At 43.5% G+C, this 16,451-nt stretch overlaps 1 protein-coding gene across 1 annotated transcript in view; it reads left to right on the top strand.

Annotated features, from left to right (window-relative positions):
• The window catches only part of scarf2 (scavenger receptor class F, member 2), an 80,070-nt gene that overhangs the window by 43,348 nt on the left and 20,271 nt on the right, over window positions 1-16,451 (top strand). The window contains exon 7 of the mRNA XM_069932878.1: window positions 13,894-13,997. Within this exon, the coding sequence (XP_069788979.1) occupies window positions 13,894-13,997 (104 nt within the window). The remainder of the gene's footprint in view (window positions 1-13,893; window positions 13,998-16,451) is intronic.

Below are 16,451 nucleotides of genomic sequence, written 5' to 3'. Positions count from 1 at the left end.
GCCATGAAAGACCTCAACAATGAAGACGCTGTTTACATCCGGTACTGCACGGATGGCAGTCTCTTCAATCTGAGGCGCCTGCAAGCTCACACCAAGACACAAGAGAAACTTGTCCGTGAACTACTCTTTGCAGACTATGCTGCTTTAGTTGCCCATTCAGAGCCAGCTCTTCAGCGCTTGACGTCCTGTTTTGCGGAAACTGCCAAAATGTTTGGCCTGGAAGTCAGCCTGAAGAAGACTGAGGTCCTCCATCAGTCAGCTCCCCACCATGACTACCAGCCCCCCCCACATCTCCATCGGGCACACAAAACTCAAAACGGTCAACCAGTTTACCTATCTCGGCTGCACCATTTCATCTGATGGAAGGATCGACAACGAGATAAACAACAGACTCGCCAAGGCAAATAGTGCCTTTGGAAGACTACACAAAAGAGTCTGGAAAAACAACCACCTGAAAAACCTCACAAAGATAAGCGTATACAGAGCCGTTGTCATACCCACACTCCTGTTCGGCTCCGAATCATGGGTCCTCTACCAGCATCACCTACGGCTCCTAGAATGCTTCCACCAGCGTTGTCTCCGCTCTATCCTCAACATTCATTGGAGCGACTTCATCCCTAACGTCGAAGTACTCGAGATGGCAGAGGCCGACAGCATCAAATCCATGCTTCTGAAGATCCAACTGCGCTGGGTAGGTCACGTCTCCAGAATGGAGGACCATCGCCTTCTCAAGAACGTGTTATATGGCGAGCTCTCCACTGGCCATCGTGTCAGAGGTGCACCAAAGAAGAGGTACAAGGACTGCCTAAAGAAATGTCTTGGTGCCCGCCACATTGACCACCGCCAGTAGGCTGATATCGCCTCAAACCGTGCATCTTGGCGCCTCACAGTTCGGCAGGCAGCAACCTCCTTTGAAGAAGACCGCAGAGCCTACCTCACTGACAAAAGACAAAGGAGGAAAAACCCAACACCCAACCCCAACCAACAAATTTTCCCCTGCAACCGCTGCAACTGTGTCTGCCTGTCCCGCATCGGACTTGTCAGCCACAAACGAGCCTGCAGCTGACGTGGACGTTTACCCCTCCATAAATCTTCGTCCACGAATCCAAGCCAAAGAAGAGAACACCAGTGCTTTGGTGCCTTCCCTTATCCAACAGACAAGTGGGTTGGTTGGTTACTTGGTCACTGTAAATAGCCCCAGATGTAGTAGAATCTGGGGGTGGAGGGAATTGCTGGGAAAGTGTAGAGAATAAAATGGTCAGTGTGGACTCGTTTGGCAGAATATCCTTTTGGTCTGCTGCATCGTTCTACGAGATGTCTGCACTGAATGAGAAACCTGGTACCCATAATCCTGAATCCGTAATACCTACCTATCGAGATGTTTCTAAGGAGAGGGGGGGGTCACCTTGGAATGGCGATAAAATTCCACTTAGATGGGATGAGGTTTAAGGAAGGACCAACTGTACACCCTTTCTTAGCAGATTTCTGGTCTGAACGACACTTCTATCAACAAGGATAGTAGCCTTGGAAATGCATGTTAAGGCATCTCTGTCTGACCTCAGATAGATCAAAGGGGTGGGGAGCAGACAGAACAATTTTGGTGGTACATGACAGCATTTTGCTCCAGTCAGTGAAAAGTTGTATATCCAGAAATTGAATTTCACCCTCCCACTGCATTCCAAGCACGAGATGCACCAGTTAGAGCTCCTCCAAAAAATGTGCCAGGTGTTAATGTGGCAGCGTCAATTTCTGTGCGATGTGCTGCTAGATTTTCTATGAGTGTTCAGCTGAGTTCATAGTTGGCACCCTCAGGCTCTGATTTATTTTGGAAAGTTAGGATATATGCATTGTCTGACCTGTAATGCCTTTGGTATCTGACTGTCACTAGGAAACCATTAACCATACCAAGAGGAGTCATGCACAGAAGTGCCCGTGATAATTTCCTGAAGGGCATAATGTTATCAAGAGTCGTTTATTGTCATGTAATAATATATGGTTTAATATTATACAAAATTTGCTTTAGTCTGCTGTAAGGCAGACAGATTTCCCATCAGGAGAAATTGCCAGGTGCCTTTTACAATCAGAAAGAGAAAAGCAAAAGAGACTCCGGCAGAATCACTGGGTGCTCATGGATTTGGCTCCAGCACTCCTGCAGCCTCTGTAGCAACACAGACTCCAGTCCAAACCATTGTCAACTCAAGCTCCAGATCTGAACCTCCAACCCAATTAGGAAGCCATCAGCACCCTCGGTACCCTCTTCTATCCTGGTGCTGATAGCTGGTACCCCTTCAGCCAGTCTTGAGCCAGTCTCCAGCAATCTGCATCCTGGTGTGAGTCCCACGGCCAGAGTTGCCAGCAGCCCACAGCCTGTGCAGGTTCCTCACCTCGAGTCGCCAATATCCCACCACCTGTGTGCTCTTCAGCCGCAAAGTTGCTCACTGGTCCGCCGCCATGCTCACTATCCCATGAGCCATCTCCTCTGCTTCTCCTTCTCAGATGGGAGCTGTTCTCCCCATTTTCTGGTGCCCTGTGCCAAACCTTTGCAACTCCTTGAGGCTAATGCAGAATGGAGGCACAACCACCTTGTACCCAGACCCCATGGTCGCAGGATTTTAAAATAACCCACAGCTGGACTGGGCGGTAGAACGCTGCAGAGGAACTCTGTGCTCTGCTCCCCACACTCCCGGGACTGCACCAGCAGCAGCGCTACCACCTCTGGCAGAGCCACCATTTTTTTTTGCAATGACTGCCTAGGCATTTTATATGTATTTTATTATTCATGAAAAAATTGATCCAATTTCTGAGCTAAAAATGTAAATGTGTGTCTGACAGCTGAATGAATAGCTTTGAAGTAAATATATGGCTGAATTCCCTCCCTGTTTAGGGACTTTGTTCACACAATTCGTTTTGGAATACCTATCTGTTTTCTGCGCTTGCAAGCAACGACACCAGGCAAGAGTGGCTTTGTTCATTAGATCCGGCTGCACGACTATGACATGCACCTCAGTTCAAACCCAAAGGAAGAAATTGCACAATTAATAGAACGAGTGAGCAGTGAGTTTTTACTGGGGTTGTGTGTGGATGTGCTGTCTTCCTGTAGTAAGTGACAACTTCTTCTCTTGGCTACTGGGCGCACTGGCTGACTAACAATCACTGTTTTGCAAAACCGTAAGATTAACTTGAAGCTCCAGCCTGTTGGCTTTGAGGAAGTGGCTGCTGATCATTTCCTGATCATGGGCCTCTGGGACAAATATGAGCAGGAGGTCACAGGGACCAGAGAGGACTGATACTTAAAACTCTGTGTTTTACTTCCTGGCTTTGCAGGAAGCACAGTTGGACAATAAGTTACTGAGTCCTTTCCCATGCTGTCACCTAATTATTATGGACCTGGTAGGACCAAAGAGCATGCAAACTAAGAGTAAGCTTTGCTTTTGATGGGCAATGTCTGCATCTTAGCCTTACAAAGAATGGGTGGAGCAAACCCACTCTTTTGACTGATTATATCTCTGTGAGATATCTGAATATATTTCTTTCAGCTGGTCTCTAGCTATCTCTTGATAACTCTCCCTGGTCCCCCTTTCTTCTTGAGTATCACAACAAAGAGTAGCCAGAAATGAATGGCCTTATAACAGGCTGCATGCAAGAAGGCATTACTTCACAGTATCGCCCAGTTAGATTGTGGGAGATGCAAATCTTTGGAATGTTTCAATGCTGAGTGTTATGAATCATTGACTGTTGAATGTGGTCAAGACGAAAGCTAATAGACCTTGGGACACTGAGTAACTCGGGCTCAAGCGAATTGCATGGAACTGGAGATGCACGATTAATCATGATCTTACTGAGTGATCTGTGACCTTCAGGAGAAGGAAAAGCTGACATCTTCCCACATTCTGCACCTTCCCACTCCCCCACCCAACCAACAACCTGCTGCACACATTGAGATTAAGACATATCATGGGTACACAGTCTTTATAACTGCACTATTCAATTAGAATAAGGATCTTGCATGCCAAGGAATTTGTTTGTTATTTTAATGATTATTTTTAATGTTGTATTAAAGGGATTACTAAAGAACCACAGATGCATGTATTTTCTTACTGCCTTTTCCAACTAATGTTTATTCAGCGTGAATAGCCAATGAGATCTGCCCACGCTTTTTGGATCATAGACCAGCTCCTTCTAGTATTATCATACCTCACTTTCCTCAGTCCAAATCACCCACTCCTAAAATATTATTAATTTCAGGCTCCACCTTTCCCAGGACAACTGGTAACTTAAACCACTCTGCCTGATTTATTCATCCCCCTGGGTTTGAAAGTATTTCATCATCATTAACTTTAAATTTGTCTGCACATCCATCTGCTGCTCTTTCCTCTTTGTCATCTGCCCTTCCAGTTTTGTATTGCTTGTTTCCGCAAACTCAGTCTTCATTATCTGCTGATTTGCTATCCATGGATCCGTGCTCTCATGAGTTTGGCCATGTGTTGCTGGTAGCATCGATAAGCACCCAATTTCCTATAGCTTGTATGGAAATAGGACTATGCATCCAGACTCTCTTCGATTTAGATGGGACCTGATTATATGATATCAGAGCAGTGGAAATTCCCTCCATCTCACTGGCTTGTGACAAAGTAACACTTCAGCTCCAAAAGAAGAAGAGTAGTGGCAATCTCACTGGGATGAATTGGGCCTTTAAAATTGGATAAGCCTCCAATTTTTAGAGAAGAATGTGGCTGCGGAGATATAGGCACCTTCCTTCCACCATTACCAAAGTATCTTTGAAAGTTTCAGATCTGCGTTTTAGATACAGGAGGAGGCTGCTCTATTGATGCCTTTATATAGAAGAGGATCTTGGTGGTATACGTATATTTTGTGATCCATGGGAAGACTGTGTCCCGTCCCTCATGGATACAGAGGATTAAGGGTACTTTCTCCTTGCTCCAGACATGTTGTCACTGCTCAGTCTATCTCCATCTTATCTGAGTCACTTTCCATTGATGCCATCTCACCTAGCTCAGCAACCTCAATGGTCATTTCTCAGGAGCCATGTCAGTGAAATTCAGAACTCAGAATGACATGCCATCATCCTACCTTTGTGATGTCTCTTGGCAATAATTAACTTCACTTTCTTTATTAAGATCCTGGAGCATGTTATAATCTTTCAGTTCAAAGCTCATCTGTTCTACAATTCTTTATCCAAGCTTCCCGCAGCATTAACATTGTCTTGATCAATGTCATGAGCCATACCCTTTATGATTGTGACCATGTTGGATTATCTCTGTTCATTCGTACTTTTAATATAGTTGACCACATCACTCCTGTGGCCTCTTTTTCTTTCTAACATCACCAAAGCATTTTGAGCAATGTATTATCTCCTCTCCAATACATAGTTAGTGGCAGGATCCCATGAAGTCTCATCCTTAGTTCAGTCCTTTCTCTGTTATTTTCTGCCAGCTATTCAAGAACATTGTTACATGGTTCATGGCATTGGTTACATGGTTAATGGCAGGATTCTTGGCAGTGTGGAGGAACAGGGGGATCTTGGGGTCCAAGTCCATTGATCCCTCAAAGTTGCTGTGCAGGTTAATCAGGTGGTTCAGAAGGTGTAGGTTGTGCTGGCTTTCAATATGGTGACATTGAGTTAAAGAACTGCAAGGTAATCTTGCAACTCTATAAAAACTCTAGTTAAAGCATGCTTAGAGTATTGTGTTCAGTTCTGGTTATCTCATTGTAGGAAGGATGTGGAAGTTTTGGAGAGGCTGCAGAGAAGATTTAAATTTAGACATAGAGCATGGTAACAGGCCCTTTTGGCCCACAAGTCCATGCCATGCAATCACACCCAAATGACCTATAATCCTGGTACATTTTGAAAGGTGGGAGGAAACCAGAGCACCTGAAGGAAACCCACTCAGACATGGAGAAAACATACAAACTCCTTACAGACAATGCCGGATTTTAACACAGGTCGTTGGCGCTGTAACAGTGTTGCACTAAGCATTGTGCTAACCACCAGAATGCTGCCTGGATTGGAAAACATGAAGAAGGGTCGAACAGAATTGGGCTTTTCTCTTTGGAGTTACAGAGGATAAGAGTCAATATATTAGAGATATATAAGATTATGCAAGGAATAGATAGGGTGGAGAGCCAGCACCTGCTTCCCAGGGTGGCAATGGACAATACCAGAGGACATCCATTTAAGATGAGTGGAGGAAAGTTTAAGGGAAATGTTAGAGGTAGGATTTTTGCACAAAGAGTAGTGGGTACCTTGAACACATTGCTGGGGTGATGGTGGTAACTGATAAAATAGACAATTAAATAACTCTAAGAAAAGACATGGATGTGGGAAAAATAGAGGGTTATGGGCTATAAGGAGGGAAGGGTTAGATTAATCATGGAGAAGATTAATATCAGTCAGCTCAACATCGTGGGCCAAAAGGCCTATATTGTGCTGTGCTGTTCTATTGAAGCAGGACACTGACCCACCTTAGTATTTGACCCTCTCTGTTTATGAAACCTTGAATGAATTGCAGGTTCCTCCAACCTGTTTGAAAAGTTGAAGCCAAGAACAACTTGCTGTAAACACTGACCCATTGGTAATCCATACGTTCATCTACAAGGATGTTTAGCTTTACCATTTCTGCTCACATCCATTCCTCAGTCCATCTCCTGCTAAGATGATTGACAATCATTTGTCAGCTCCAATCTCTATTCCAATCCCTCCTTGCTCAATTTCCAATCTGCTGTAATCATAAACTCCAATTTAACCATAAATCTGTCATATATATCCTGTACTGAAGGAAAACTAGGTCTCCCATCACTTTAATTCCTCCTCTCGTCACAAGTGCCATAAATTAAAAACACGTTGATGAACAATCATGTCATCACTCGTAATCTCTCCGCTTTCACTGGTAACAATTTGTTCAATTGCTCAGGACAGTTTATTTCTTTGCTGTACAAATGTACATGGGCGTTGTTAGATGGACAGCATGGAGTTAATTCAAGTTGGCAAGAATAGAGAAAATGAGAAGTGAGAACATTAGAAACCACATGCTTTTCTACATTAATTCTGCACATTTCCCAAATTCTTGAAGTGTTTCCTGCACAGTGGAAAAAGAAAAAAGATAAAGAACAAAAAAAAAAATCAGCAAGGGCTGGAAATCTGAAACAAAACAGAAAGTACTTGCATGTCTTGGATCAATCACGTTGTCTGCAAACTTGATAGTTCACAAGGGAAGGAGTTTGGCTGTTCACGCTAGATTTGGCTCATATGTGACTCCATTCCCATAATGCAAGAGTTGACTCTTAACTAACCTCTTCTGCGGCATGTCGAACCAATGAGAGGTGTCAAATAAGTAAGTGGTTGTGAAGGTGAGTCCTTGGTGTGACTGGAACTGACAGCTGACACCACTCTTCATGACTTGATTAATTCATGAATCATACATGAGGCTAGGCATTAAACTTCAAAGTTATTATTAACCCATATTGTTAAGAGATACGGATTTAAATGAACAAAAGTGCTGGAGAAACTCAACAAGTCATGCAGCATTCTTTATGGAGCAAAGATGTAATGAACATTTCAGGCCTTAGCCCTGAGTAAAATGGTGGAGAAAGGAGCAGGGAGGAGGACCACAGGCAAGAGTGGATGTGGGTGGGAGCGCAGAATAAATTTAAATTTAAAAATTAAATTTAGACATACAACAGGCCATTTTTGCCCATGAGTCTGTGTCGACCAATTTAACCCAATTAACCTACACCCCTGGTACGTTTTGAAAGTGGCTCAGGCCTGAAGCCATTGGTTACATAGTTTTGCTACATAAAGAACTCTGTGTGACGTGCTGAGTTTCTCTGAGACTTATGTATATTGCATTGCAATCACAGCATCTGTGCTTTCTAATTTAACTGGATTTAAATGGAGTTATATTGGGAATCAGCCAAAGTCTTACTGAAGATTGACAAGTTGGTGTGGCTAAATGAACTCCTCTTGCTTATGTGTTTGCTTACTCCTTTTAGATGCTGACCTACTTGCTATCTATTGCATTACTTACTTATTCTTTTTTTTCTTCTTTGGCTTGGCTTCGCGGACAAAGATTTATGGAGGGGGTAAAAAGTCCACGTCAGCTGCAGGCTCGTTTGTGGCTGACAAGTCCGATGCGGGACAGGCAGACACGATTGCAGCGGTTGCAGGGGAAAATTGGTTGGTTGGGGTTGGGTGTTGGGTTTTTCCTCCTTTGCCTTTTGTCAGTGAGGTGGGCTCTGCGGTCTTCTTCAAAGGAGGTTGCTGCCCGCCAAACTGTGAGGCGCCAAGATGCACGGTTTGAGGCGTTATCAGCCCACTGGCGGTGGTCAATGTGGCAGGCACCAAGAGATTTCTTTAGGCAGTCCTTGTACCTTTTCTTTGGTGCACCTCTGTCACGGTGGCCAGTGGAGAGCTCGCCATATAACACGATCTTGGGAAGGCGATGGTCCTCCATTCTGGAGACGTGACCCATCCAGCGCAGCTGGATCTTCAGCAGCGTGGACTCGATGCTGTCGACCTCTGCCTTACTTATTACATGCCAGTGAATGCAGGAAGACACAAAATCGGTTCTGAATAGATGGATGTTTGGTTGATATCTTTTTGGGAGGGCTTAATGAGAGACAAGGTTTGTTAAAGAGACTGAGATTTTTTTTTCTGCTCTTTAAAATGATATGTTGTATCCTAAACAGTCAGAGTAAAAGAGTAGGTCAGTTTCATGAAGGTGGAATTTTTAATCAATACTGTACTCATTGCACTGGAGAAGCAAACAATGCGAGTAAGGCAATGATACCTTTAAGTTGGATTTGAACCAATGATTTATTAGTTAAATTTCCAACAATAATGCCAACCTGACACCTGGATTTAATTTACATATCTTGAATAACAACTTCAGACTTGGTTAGATACTCAGCATAAACACTAGGTCTTGATTAAAATGGTTAGGTTTGAATTGATATATAGGCCATGTTCATTTCTGGGCCCTTGTGTGCAATGTATTCACGTGGATATTACCCCAATTCTATTGCCTTAAGGAAGGGTTCTGACCTGAATATCAGCCATTAATTTTTGCCCACTGATTCTGCTTGAACCATTGAGTTCCTTCAGCAGATTTATTTTTGCTTCAGATTCCAGCATCTGCAGTCTCTCCTATGTCTTCTCTTCCATTGTTTCTTTCAAATTCCTTTAAGGAGAGATGTTTTTTATCCAGTGAAGATTCCTGGCATGAAGACACAGCAATTTTCACCTGTCAGGTAACCCCCCTATCATTTTCCACTCCTATCATTCCACTTGGGCTCTCTCTCTGTTTATTCCCCTTTTCCATCCCTCTCCCACTTGCTGTATCTGCCCATTATTGTCTGCTCAGCATCGTCTCCCACCCCCCGCCCCCCCAATGCATCTGGTTTCACCAGCTCCTGTCTCATGCAACCACCCACTATTAACAATGCCTCATTCCAATCCCTCACTGAGTTCTGATCAACACACCCTTTTTGCCTCCATAGACATTGCTTGACCATTGAGCTGTTTGAGCAGTTTATTTTTGCTCCAGAATTCCTGTCGTTCCTCGAATGGGTCAGTGCTAGACTGGATAGTTATTTACCTTGAAGACCATAGAACTACAGTAGCTTACAATTCAGTATATTGCTCAATATGTTGCCAAGTATTGTCCAACTGAATAAATGTATAAGTGCTTTGCATTTTAAGAATATTCACTGAATGATTCAGCCCACACACATGGGAATCCTTAAATGGAGCAATATTTGGAATTGTCCAGTTTGTCCAGTCCAGATTGGAGTGTTTACTGAGAATCAGAATGATTCTGCATATATTCAGAAAATGTTAAGCATGTGCATAGAGGCTCATTTGAACAACATTTTGCACTGCATTGAGCTCTTTAATGCTTTGGTGGCTAACTGTCTACTGGATCATGGAGCCAGCTTACTACCAGAAGTATATATGTGTAATTAAATGATCAATCTTTACGAAAAGATGCTGGGCAGTCAGATATATTGTAGTGTAAATGTCACTTGTTTCTGTCTCGTGATTTATGTGAACCATATAAAGTCTCCACCCTGTGTCCTCTACCCATCTGTAATGACCCAATAGTTGGAGTTGAATTTTATACACTGTAATTTTTGGTTGATGCTTCTTTCATTGCCCATGTTATGAATGGATCTGCTCATGAGTCAGACTGCATGGCAGGTAGCTGTGCTGTGACTTCACTGAGGTGTCAACTCAGATCATGGCTCGAGTGAAAGTGAACGTATAACTATTTGGCTCCAAGGTGAGGGAGTAGTATCATTGAGCAATGTAGATACTTGATGTTCATGAGAGAAGAGCAGCCCTAAACTTAAAGTTGAGGCATATTCCCTTATCAAAGCCAGTTTAGTGGTGAGTGAAATGTAGATCAATGCTGCAGAACTGTGACCTTTCATGTGGTTTCATTTAATGAAGGAGCCACAAAACAGCTATATTAAAACTGGCTTCGTATCAGACCATTAGGTATATTGGAAAGTGCTGGAGTGTGGAGTTAGTGTGCCAGCACATTGCTCCACTCTGTGTCTCTGGGGCCAGAGATGGGGTGGATGGGGGAGGGAGATGTTGGGTTTGTGGCGGGGTTAGTGGGGGCAGGGTACACGTTGTTGTTCATGTGTCTAATTTAGCTTTGGCATGCAAGAGCTGTCTGAGTCTTCAAAGAGATTTTGAACGGATGTTGCACTAAACAATCCAGCTGGAGTATTGCCTGAATCTGGCCACTTCCTGCACTGCTCTACATTCTGAGTTGTGACTTTTTTTTATGGGGGAACGAGGGGGAGGATGTGGAGAAGTTGTGGAGGGGGAGTAGTGGGAGCTGCATGGAAAGGATTGTATATTTTTCAATCACTGACTAAAATACAAATTCCATTACTGTTGTGGTCAAGGGCCAGCTATGCAGGGATTTGCAAAATGGAAACATTTTCTAAACTCCAGAGGGAAAAAAAGTGGCTCATAACAGGAATTTGTTTTGACATTAACATTAACGGATCTGCTGTTTCAGAATGCTACTTACCCCCACCCCCTTCCTACCTCTCTCTCCCCTCCAGCATTCTTTGGCTTCTAAGGAAATTCTGCTGGAGAAAAGGAATTATTCCACTGAAGCCTTTCATATAACATTTGGCAACAGAAGTGACTGAATTTCTGCACGGGCCAGCTGCTGTCGGATGCAACGTGGGGCAGAGTTGGTAGAGAATTACCTGGATTCTTTGTAACCTTACCAGACAGTGCTTCTAAATCCCACACTCACTGCAATGCCCTGAAAAACCATAGGGCGGTTGTACTGAGGTCTTTTGGGGGAGCTGGGGGAATGGGGAGAAGTAGAAAGAGGTGCTTACCACTGTAGGAATGTATAGCATGCATAGGTTGTAGGTGTGTTATGGTCAGAGACGGTCAAGACATACCAATGGCAGAAGGCAAAAGTGTCAGAGACTAATAGGCTTTGGAATTTGCAATTCCAACTTGAGACAGTAACAAGGACAGATATGTAAGTAGTTATCAAGTGAAGAGAGAGAAAAATATTTTTAAAAAGTATTATTCTGGATGGTGATTGGAAATAAAAGCAAAATGTGGTGGAAATTCTCAGCAGGTCAGACAGCATCAAGCCTGGAATGTTCTTCTGAAACATTAACTCAGTGTCCCTTTCCATTATTGGTGTGAGAGTACAATCAAGGTGATAGTGAACTCGCAAGCCATTTCACACCTCACCATCACCCGCTCTGCAGGATGACACAAAGTGCATTCAGAGAGTATATCTGTCCCCAGCACTTGGAGTTATCAATACCACTTAGATCATTCCTATAAACCCGGGAGCATGACAACTGTTCAGAACTCTCATCATCTATGCACCATGCTGGGGTTAGTGGGGAGTAACAACAGACACTGTGGAACGGTAGGGGGAACGAGAACTTAAATGGCTGCCATGATGACACTAATTTGTGCTGCTGAGGATGTTTCTGAAAGAATTTAACCATTCTCCTGTTCCTCCAACCCATTTCCAATTATAATATGACCTGTCCCTCAGTGCTCCATGGAGCTGAATGTGTGCAGTTTTCAACACCAAACAAGATATCTGTAAGATGAAAAGTGTGCGGAGCAATATACAAGGATGTTACCCAGATTTAAAGATCTGAGTTATAGGGAAAGGTTGAATAGGTTAGGACTTTATTCCCTGGACTATTGGAGAATGAGGGGAGACTTGATCGAGGTGTACAAAATAATGAGGGGTATAAAACAGGCTTTTACCACTGAGGTTGGGTGATAGAAGAACTAGAGGAGACATGGGTTAAGGGTAAAAAGTGAAATGTTGAAACGGAACATTAGAGGAACTTCTTCACTCAGAGGGTGGTGAGAGTGTGGAACAAGCAGCAAGTGGAGTTGGTGGATGTTGGTTCAATTTCAAAATTTAAGAGAAGATTGGACAGGTATAGGTGTATCTGTAATTCTGAAAAACAAAAACCTCCAAAAACCAAATATTTTTTCCATGGACGTCATGTGCTATCCAAATATGACCCAACGCGACCCACACTCAGTTTACGGTTGAAAATCCCGTGTTAGTCCATGTCGTTAATGAGTGGAACACAAGGGAATGCTTACTTTATAAGTGCCAATGGGAAAAAACAACCAGTCCAGTGCCTCTGATTTGTCATAAAAGAATGCCCAATTCATCGTAGATGGCATGACATCGACATCAGAGGTCATCGACATCAGAGGTCATCGACATCAGAGGTCATCGACATCAGAGGTCATCGACATCAGAGGTCATCGACATCAGAGGTCATCGACATCAGAGGTCATCGACATTGATGTTTTGAAGTTTACTGTAGGTTTCACTTAAAAGCTTAGTTTGAACCAGATATGTTTGAAGTTTTAATGCATGTTTTACTTCAAAATAAAAAGTACGCTAATGATTTTATGATCTTTCTTTACTCACCCCCTGCCCCATCCAGCACTGCCACAACCCACCCCCCCCACCCCCGTCCAGCATCGACACAACTTCCCCCTATATACAGCCACCATTTTAATTCCATATCTGATATAATCCGAACCGAAAAGTGTCCGGTCCTAAGGATTTTGGATAAAAGGATAAGCACTTGTACATGGATGGAAATGGTATGGAGGGCTATGTTTCGGGAGGTAGGTTGATGAGATTGGGTGGAATAAAACTTTGGCATGGATGAGATGGCTGAAAACCCTGTTTCTTTTCTGTAGCAAGTGCTTGGGAGAAGAGTGAGTGATAGTTATAATTATGAGTTATAGAGACTGGTTGGATTAGCTGGTTCTTTCTTCCCTTGAGCTTAGGAGGCTAAGGGGTGACCTTCTATAGGCTTCTCAGATCATGAGTGGCATAGATAAAGTGAATGCTCACAGTCTTTTTCCCAGGAACTGGAGTACATAGGTTTAAGGTGTGTGAGGGGAGCGATTTAAGAAGGACGTAAGGGGAATCTTTTCATTAAAAGAAAGGTCTGTATCTGGAACGAGTTGCCAGAGGAAACTATAGAAGCAGGTACAATCACAATGTTTGAAGGACATTTGGAGAGATAGAACGATATGAAGGGCTGGCAAATGGGACGTGCAAAATGCCATCTTGGAGGCCATGGATGAGTTGGGCCAAAAGGCTTGTTCTGTGCTGTCTGACTCCTTGACCCGAAGAGCAAGAACATAAGAAAATAAGAGCAGGATTAGGCCACTTGACTCCTCAATCCTACCCAATCATTCATTATGATCAGGCCTACCTTTTCTTCCATGCCAGATCCTCAAGTTTGTGCTGCTGTGAGGATTCTGCTTGAAGAATTTCACCATTCTCCCGTTTCTCCCTCTCTTTACCCCTCCCTTTCCTTTTCCAGTTGCAACACGACCTGTCCCTTGGGATTCTACGGAGCCAATTGTGTTCATCCCTGCCCATGCATTGAGGCCAACTGTGACCCAGTCCATGGCACATGCATTCTGGGTAAGTATCTCTGGGTTTCAGGGAAAATTGTTCATGTGAAAGTGAAAACTTTCTCTTCCTCGAGAAAAGGGAAAGGAATTTCAGTTTTACTGAAGCAATGCATTCAAAGTTGCAACAAAATGTTTATTTGGAAATGACCCTCAGCTTGGAAGCATTTCAGATTGAAAGGCCGGAAGGGTTGATTTAAATTGATCATTGTAGTAAAAATGTCAAACTGAGCCTCCATCACAGGAGACAGTTTGCGAACACTAACTCAGTGCCTGTGTCTCTGGAGACGGTCATAACAATTCAGTGCCTGTGCCTCAGGAGACAGTCATAACAATTCAGTTCCTGTATCTCTGGAGACAGTCATAACAATTCAGTTCCTGTGTCTCTGGAGACAGTTTGTACATGCTAACTCAGTTCCTGTGCCTCAGGAGACAGTCATAACAACTCAGTTCCGGTGCCTCAGTAGACAGTCATAACAATTCAGTTCCTGTGTCTCTGGAGACAGTCATAACAATTCAGTTCCTGTGTCTCAGGAGACAGTCATAACAATTCAGTTCCTGTGTCTCTGGAGACAGTCATAAAAATTCAGTTCCTGTGTCTCTGGAGACAGTCATAACAATTCAGTTCCTGTGTCTCTGGAGACAGTCATAACAATTCAGTTCCTGTGTCTCTGGAGACAGTCATAACAATTCAGTTCCTGTGTCTCTGGAGACAGTTTGTACATGCTAACTCAGTGCCTGTGCATCAGGAGACAGTCATAACAATTCAGTTCCTGTGTCTCTGGAGACAGTTATAACAATTCAGTTCCTGTGTCTCTGGAGACAGTCATAACAATTCAGTTCCTGTGCCTCAGGAGACAGTCATAACAATTCAGTTCCTGTGTCTCTGGAGACAGTCATAACGATTCAGTTCCTGTGTCTCTGGAGATAGTCATAACAATTCAGTTCCTGTGTCTCTGGAGACAGTCATAACAATTCAGTTCCTGTGTCTCTGGAGACAGTCATAACAATTCAGTTCCTGTGTCTCTGGACACAGTCATAACAATTCAGTTCCTGTGTCTCTGGAGACAGTCATAGCAATTCAGTTCCTGTGTCTCTGGAGACAGTCATAACAATTCAGTTCCTGTGTCTCTGGAGACAGTCATAACAATTCAGTTCCTGTGTCTCTGGAGACAGTCATAACAATTCAGTTCCTGTGTCTCTGGAGACAGTCATAACAATTCAGTTCCTGTGTCTCTGGAGACAGTTTGTACATGCTAACAGTGCCTGTGTCTCTGGAGACAGTTTGTACATGCTAACAGTGCCTGTGCCTCAGGAGACAGTCATAACAATTCAGTTCCTGTGTCTCTGGAGACAGTCAAAACAATTCAGTTCCTGTGTCTCGAGACAGTCATAACAATTCAGTTCCTGTGTCTCTGGAGACAGTTTGTACATGCTAACTCAGTGCCTGTGCCTCAGGAGACAGTCATAACAATTCAGTTTCTGTGCCTCAGGAGACAGTCATAACAATTCAGTTCCTGTGTCTCTGGAGACAGTTTGTACATGCTAACTCAGTGCCTGTGCCTCAGGAGACAGTCATAACAATTCAGTTCCTGTGTCTCTGGAGACAGTTTGTACATGCTAACTCAGTGCCTGTGCCTCAGGAGACAGTCATAACAATTCAGTTCCTGTGTCTCTGGAGACAGTTTGTACATGCTAACTCAGTCCCTGTGTTGCAGGAGACAGAGTAATTCAGAAGACACCACACAAACATAAAATGCCTGTAGCCAGGAGACTGCCAACACAATCATTAGGTGTCTGTCCTTGCTCAGACACTCATCATACATTCACTCCTGAGACATTTAGTGCATTGTCTTTTGAGACAGTTACTCCTGGCCTGTTCATTCTGATACAAGAAGAAAACTCTATTTGCATATATATTTCTACTCAAAAGTCTGCATCCTGTCCCTCCGCAACCTAAGACAATCTGCGCAAGGTCATTTTGTACCTTTCCTCCTCAGACCATCAGACGATAGACTCTGTTGTCCTCAAATGGGACAGTTAATACATAATCACCCCAAATATGATTCACTGAAGACAACAGTGAGTGGTTAGTTAAAGCCTTCCTAACTTTAACAGTCACTCAATGTGTCTGAATGACCAGAAAGGAAAAAAAAGTTAATCCATTCTACTCATCCTGAACCAATCAGTACACAACTGCTCAGTGTCTATTTGCCCTCAGAAAGCTCACATATTGTGAATTATTGCCCATGGTTTTTGTCACAGTCTGAAAACTTTATGTAGCTCTACAACCAATATCTACCACAGAAACAGACCATTAACCCAAACATGGGGCCTCCTTCAGTTTTCTTCATTTCAACCAGAGGTTTTCAAATTTCTCCCCCCCCCCACCCCCCCACCAACTTACCTTCCACCTTAAGCAATCCCTGTGCCATAAGGGATTGCTTAAGGTGGTAAGTGGTGGAAA

The sequence above is a fragment of the Narcine bancroftii genome, chromosome 4, assembly GCF_036971445.1.
Source record: "Narcine bancroftii isolate sNarBan1 chromosome 4, sNarBan1.hap1, whole genome shotgun sequence".
Lineage (NCBI taxonomy): Eukaryota > Metazoa > Chordata > Chondrichthyes > Torpediniformes > Narcinidae > Narcine > Narcine bancroftii.
Note: the sequence above shows the minus strand (reverse complement) of the source record. Positions and strands in the feature narration are given on the sequence as shown.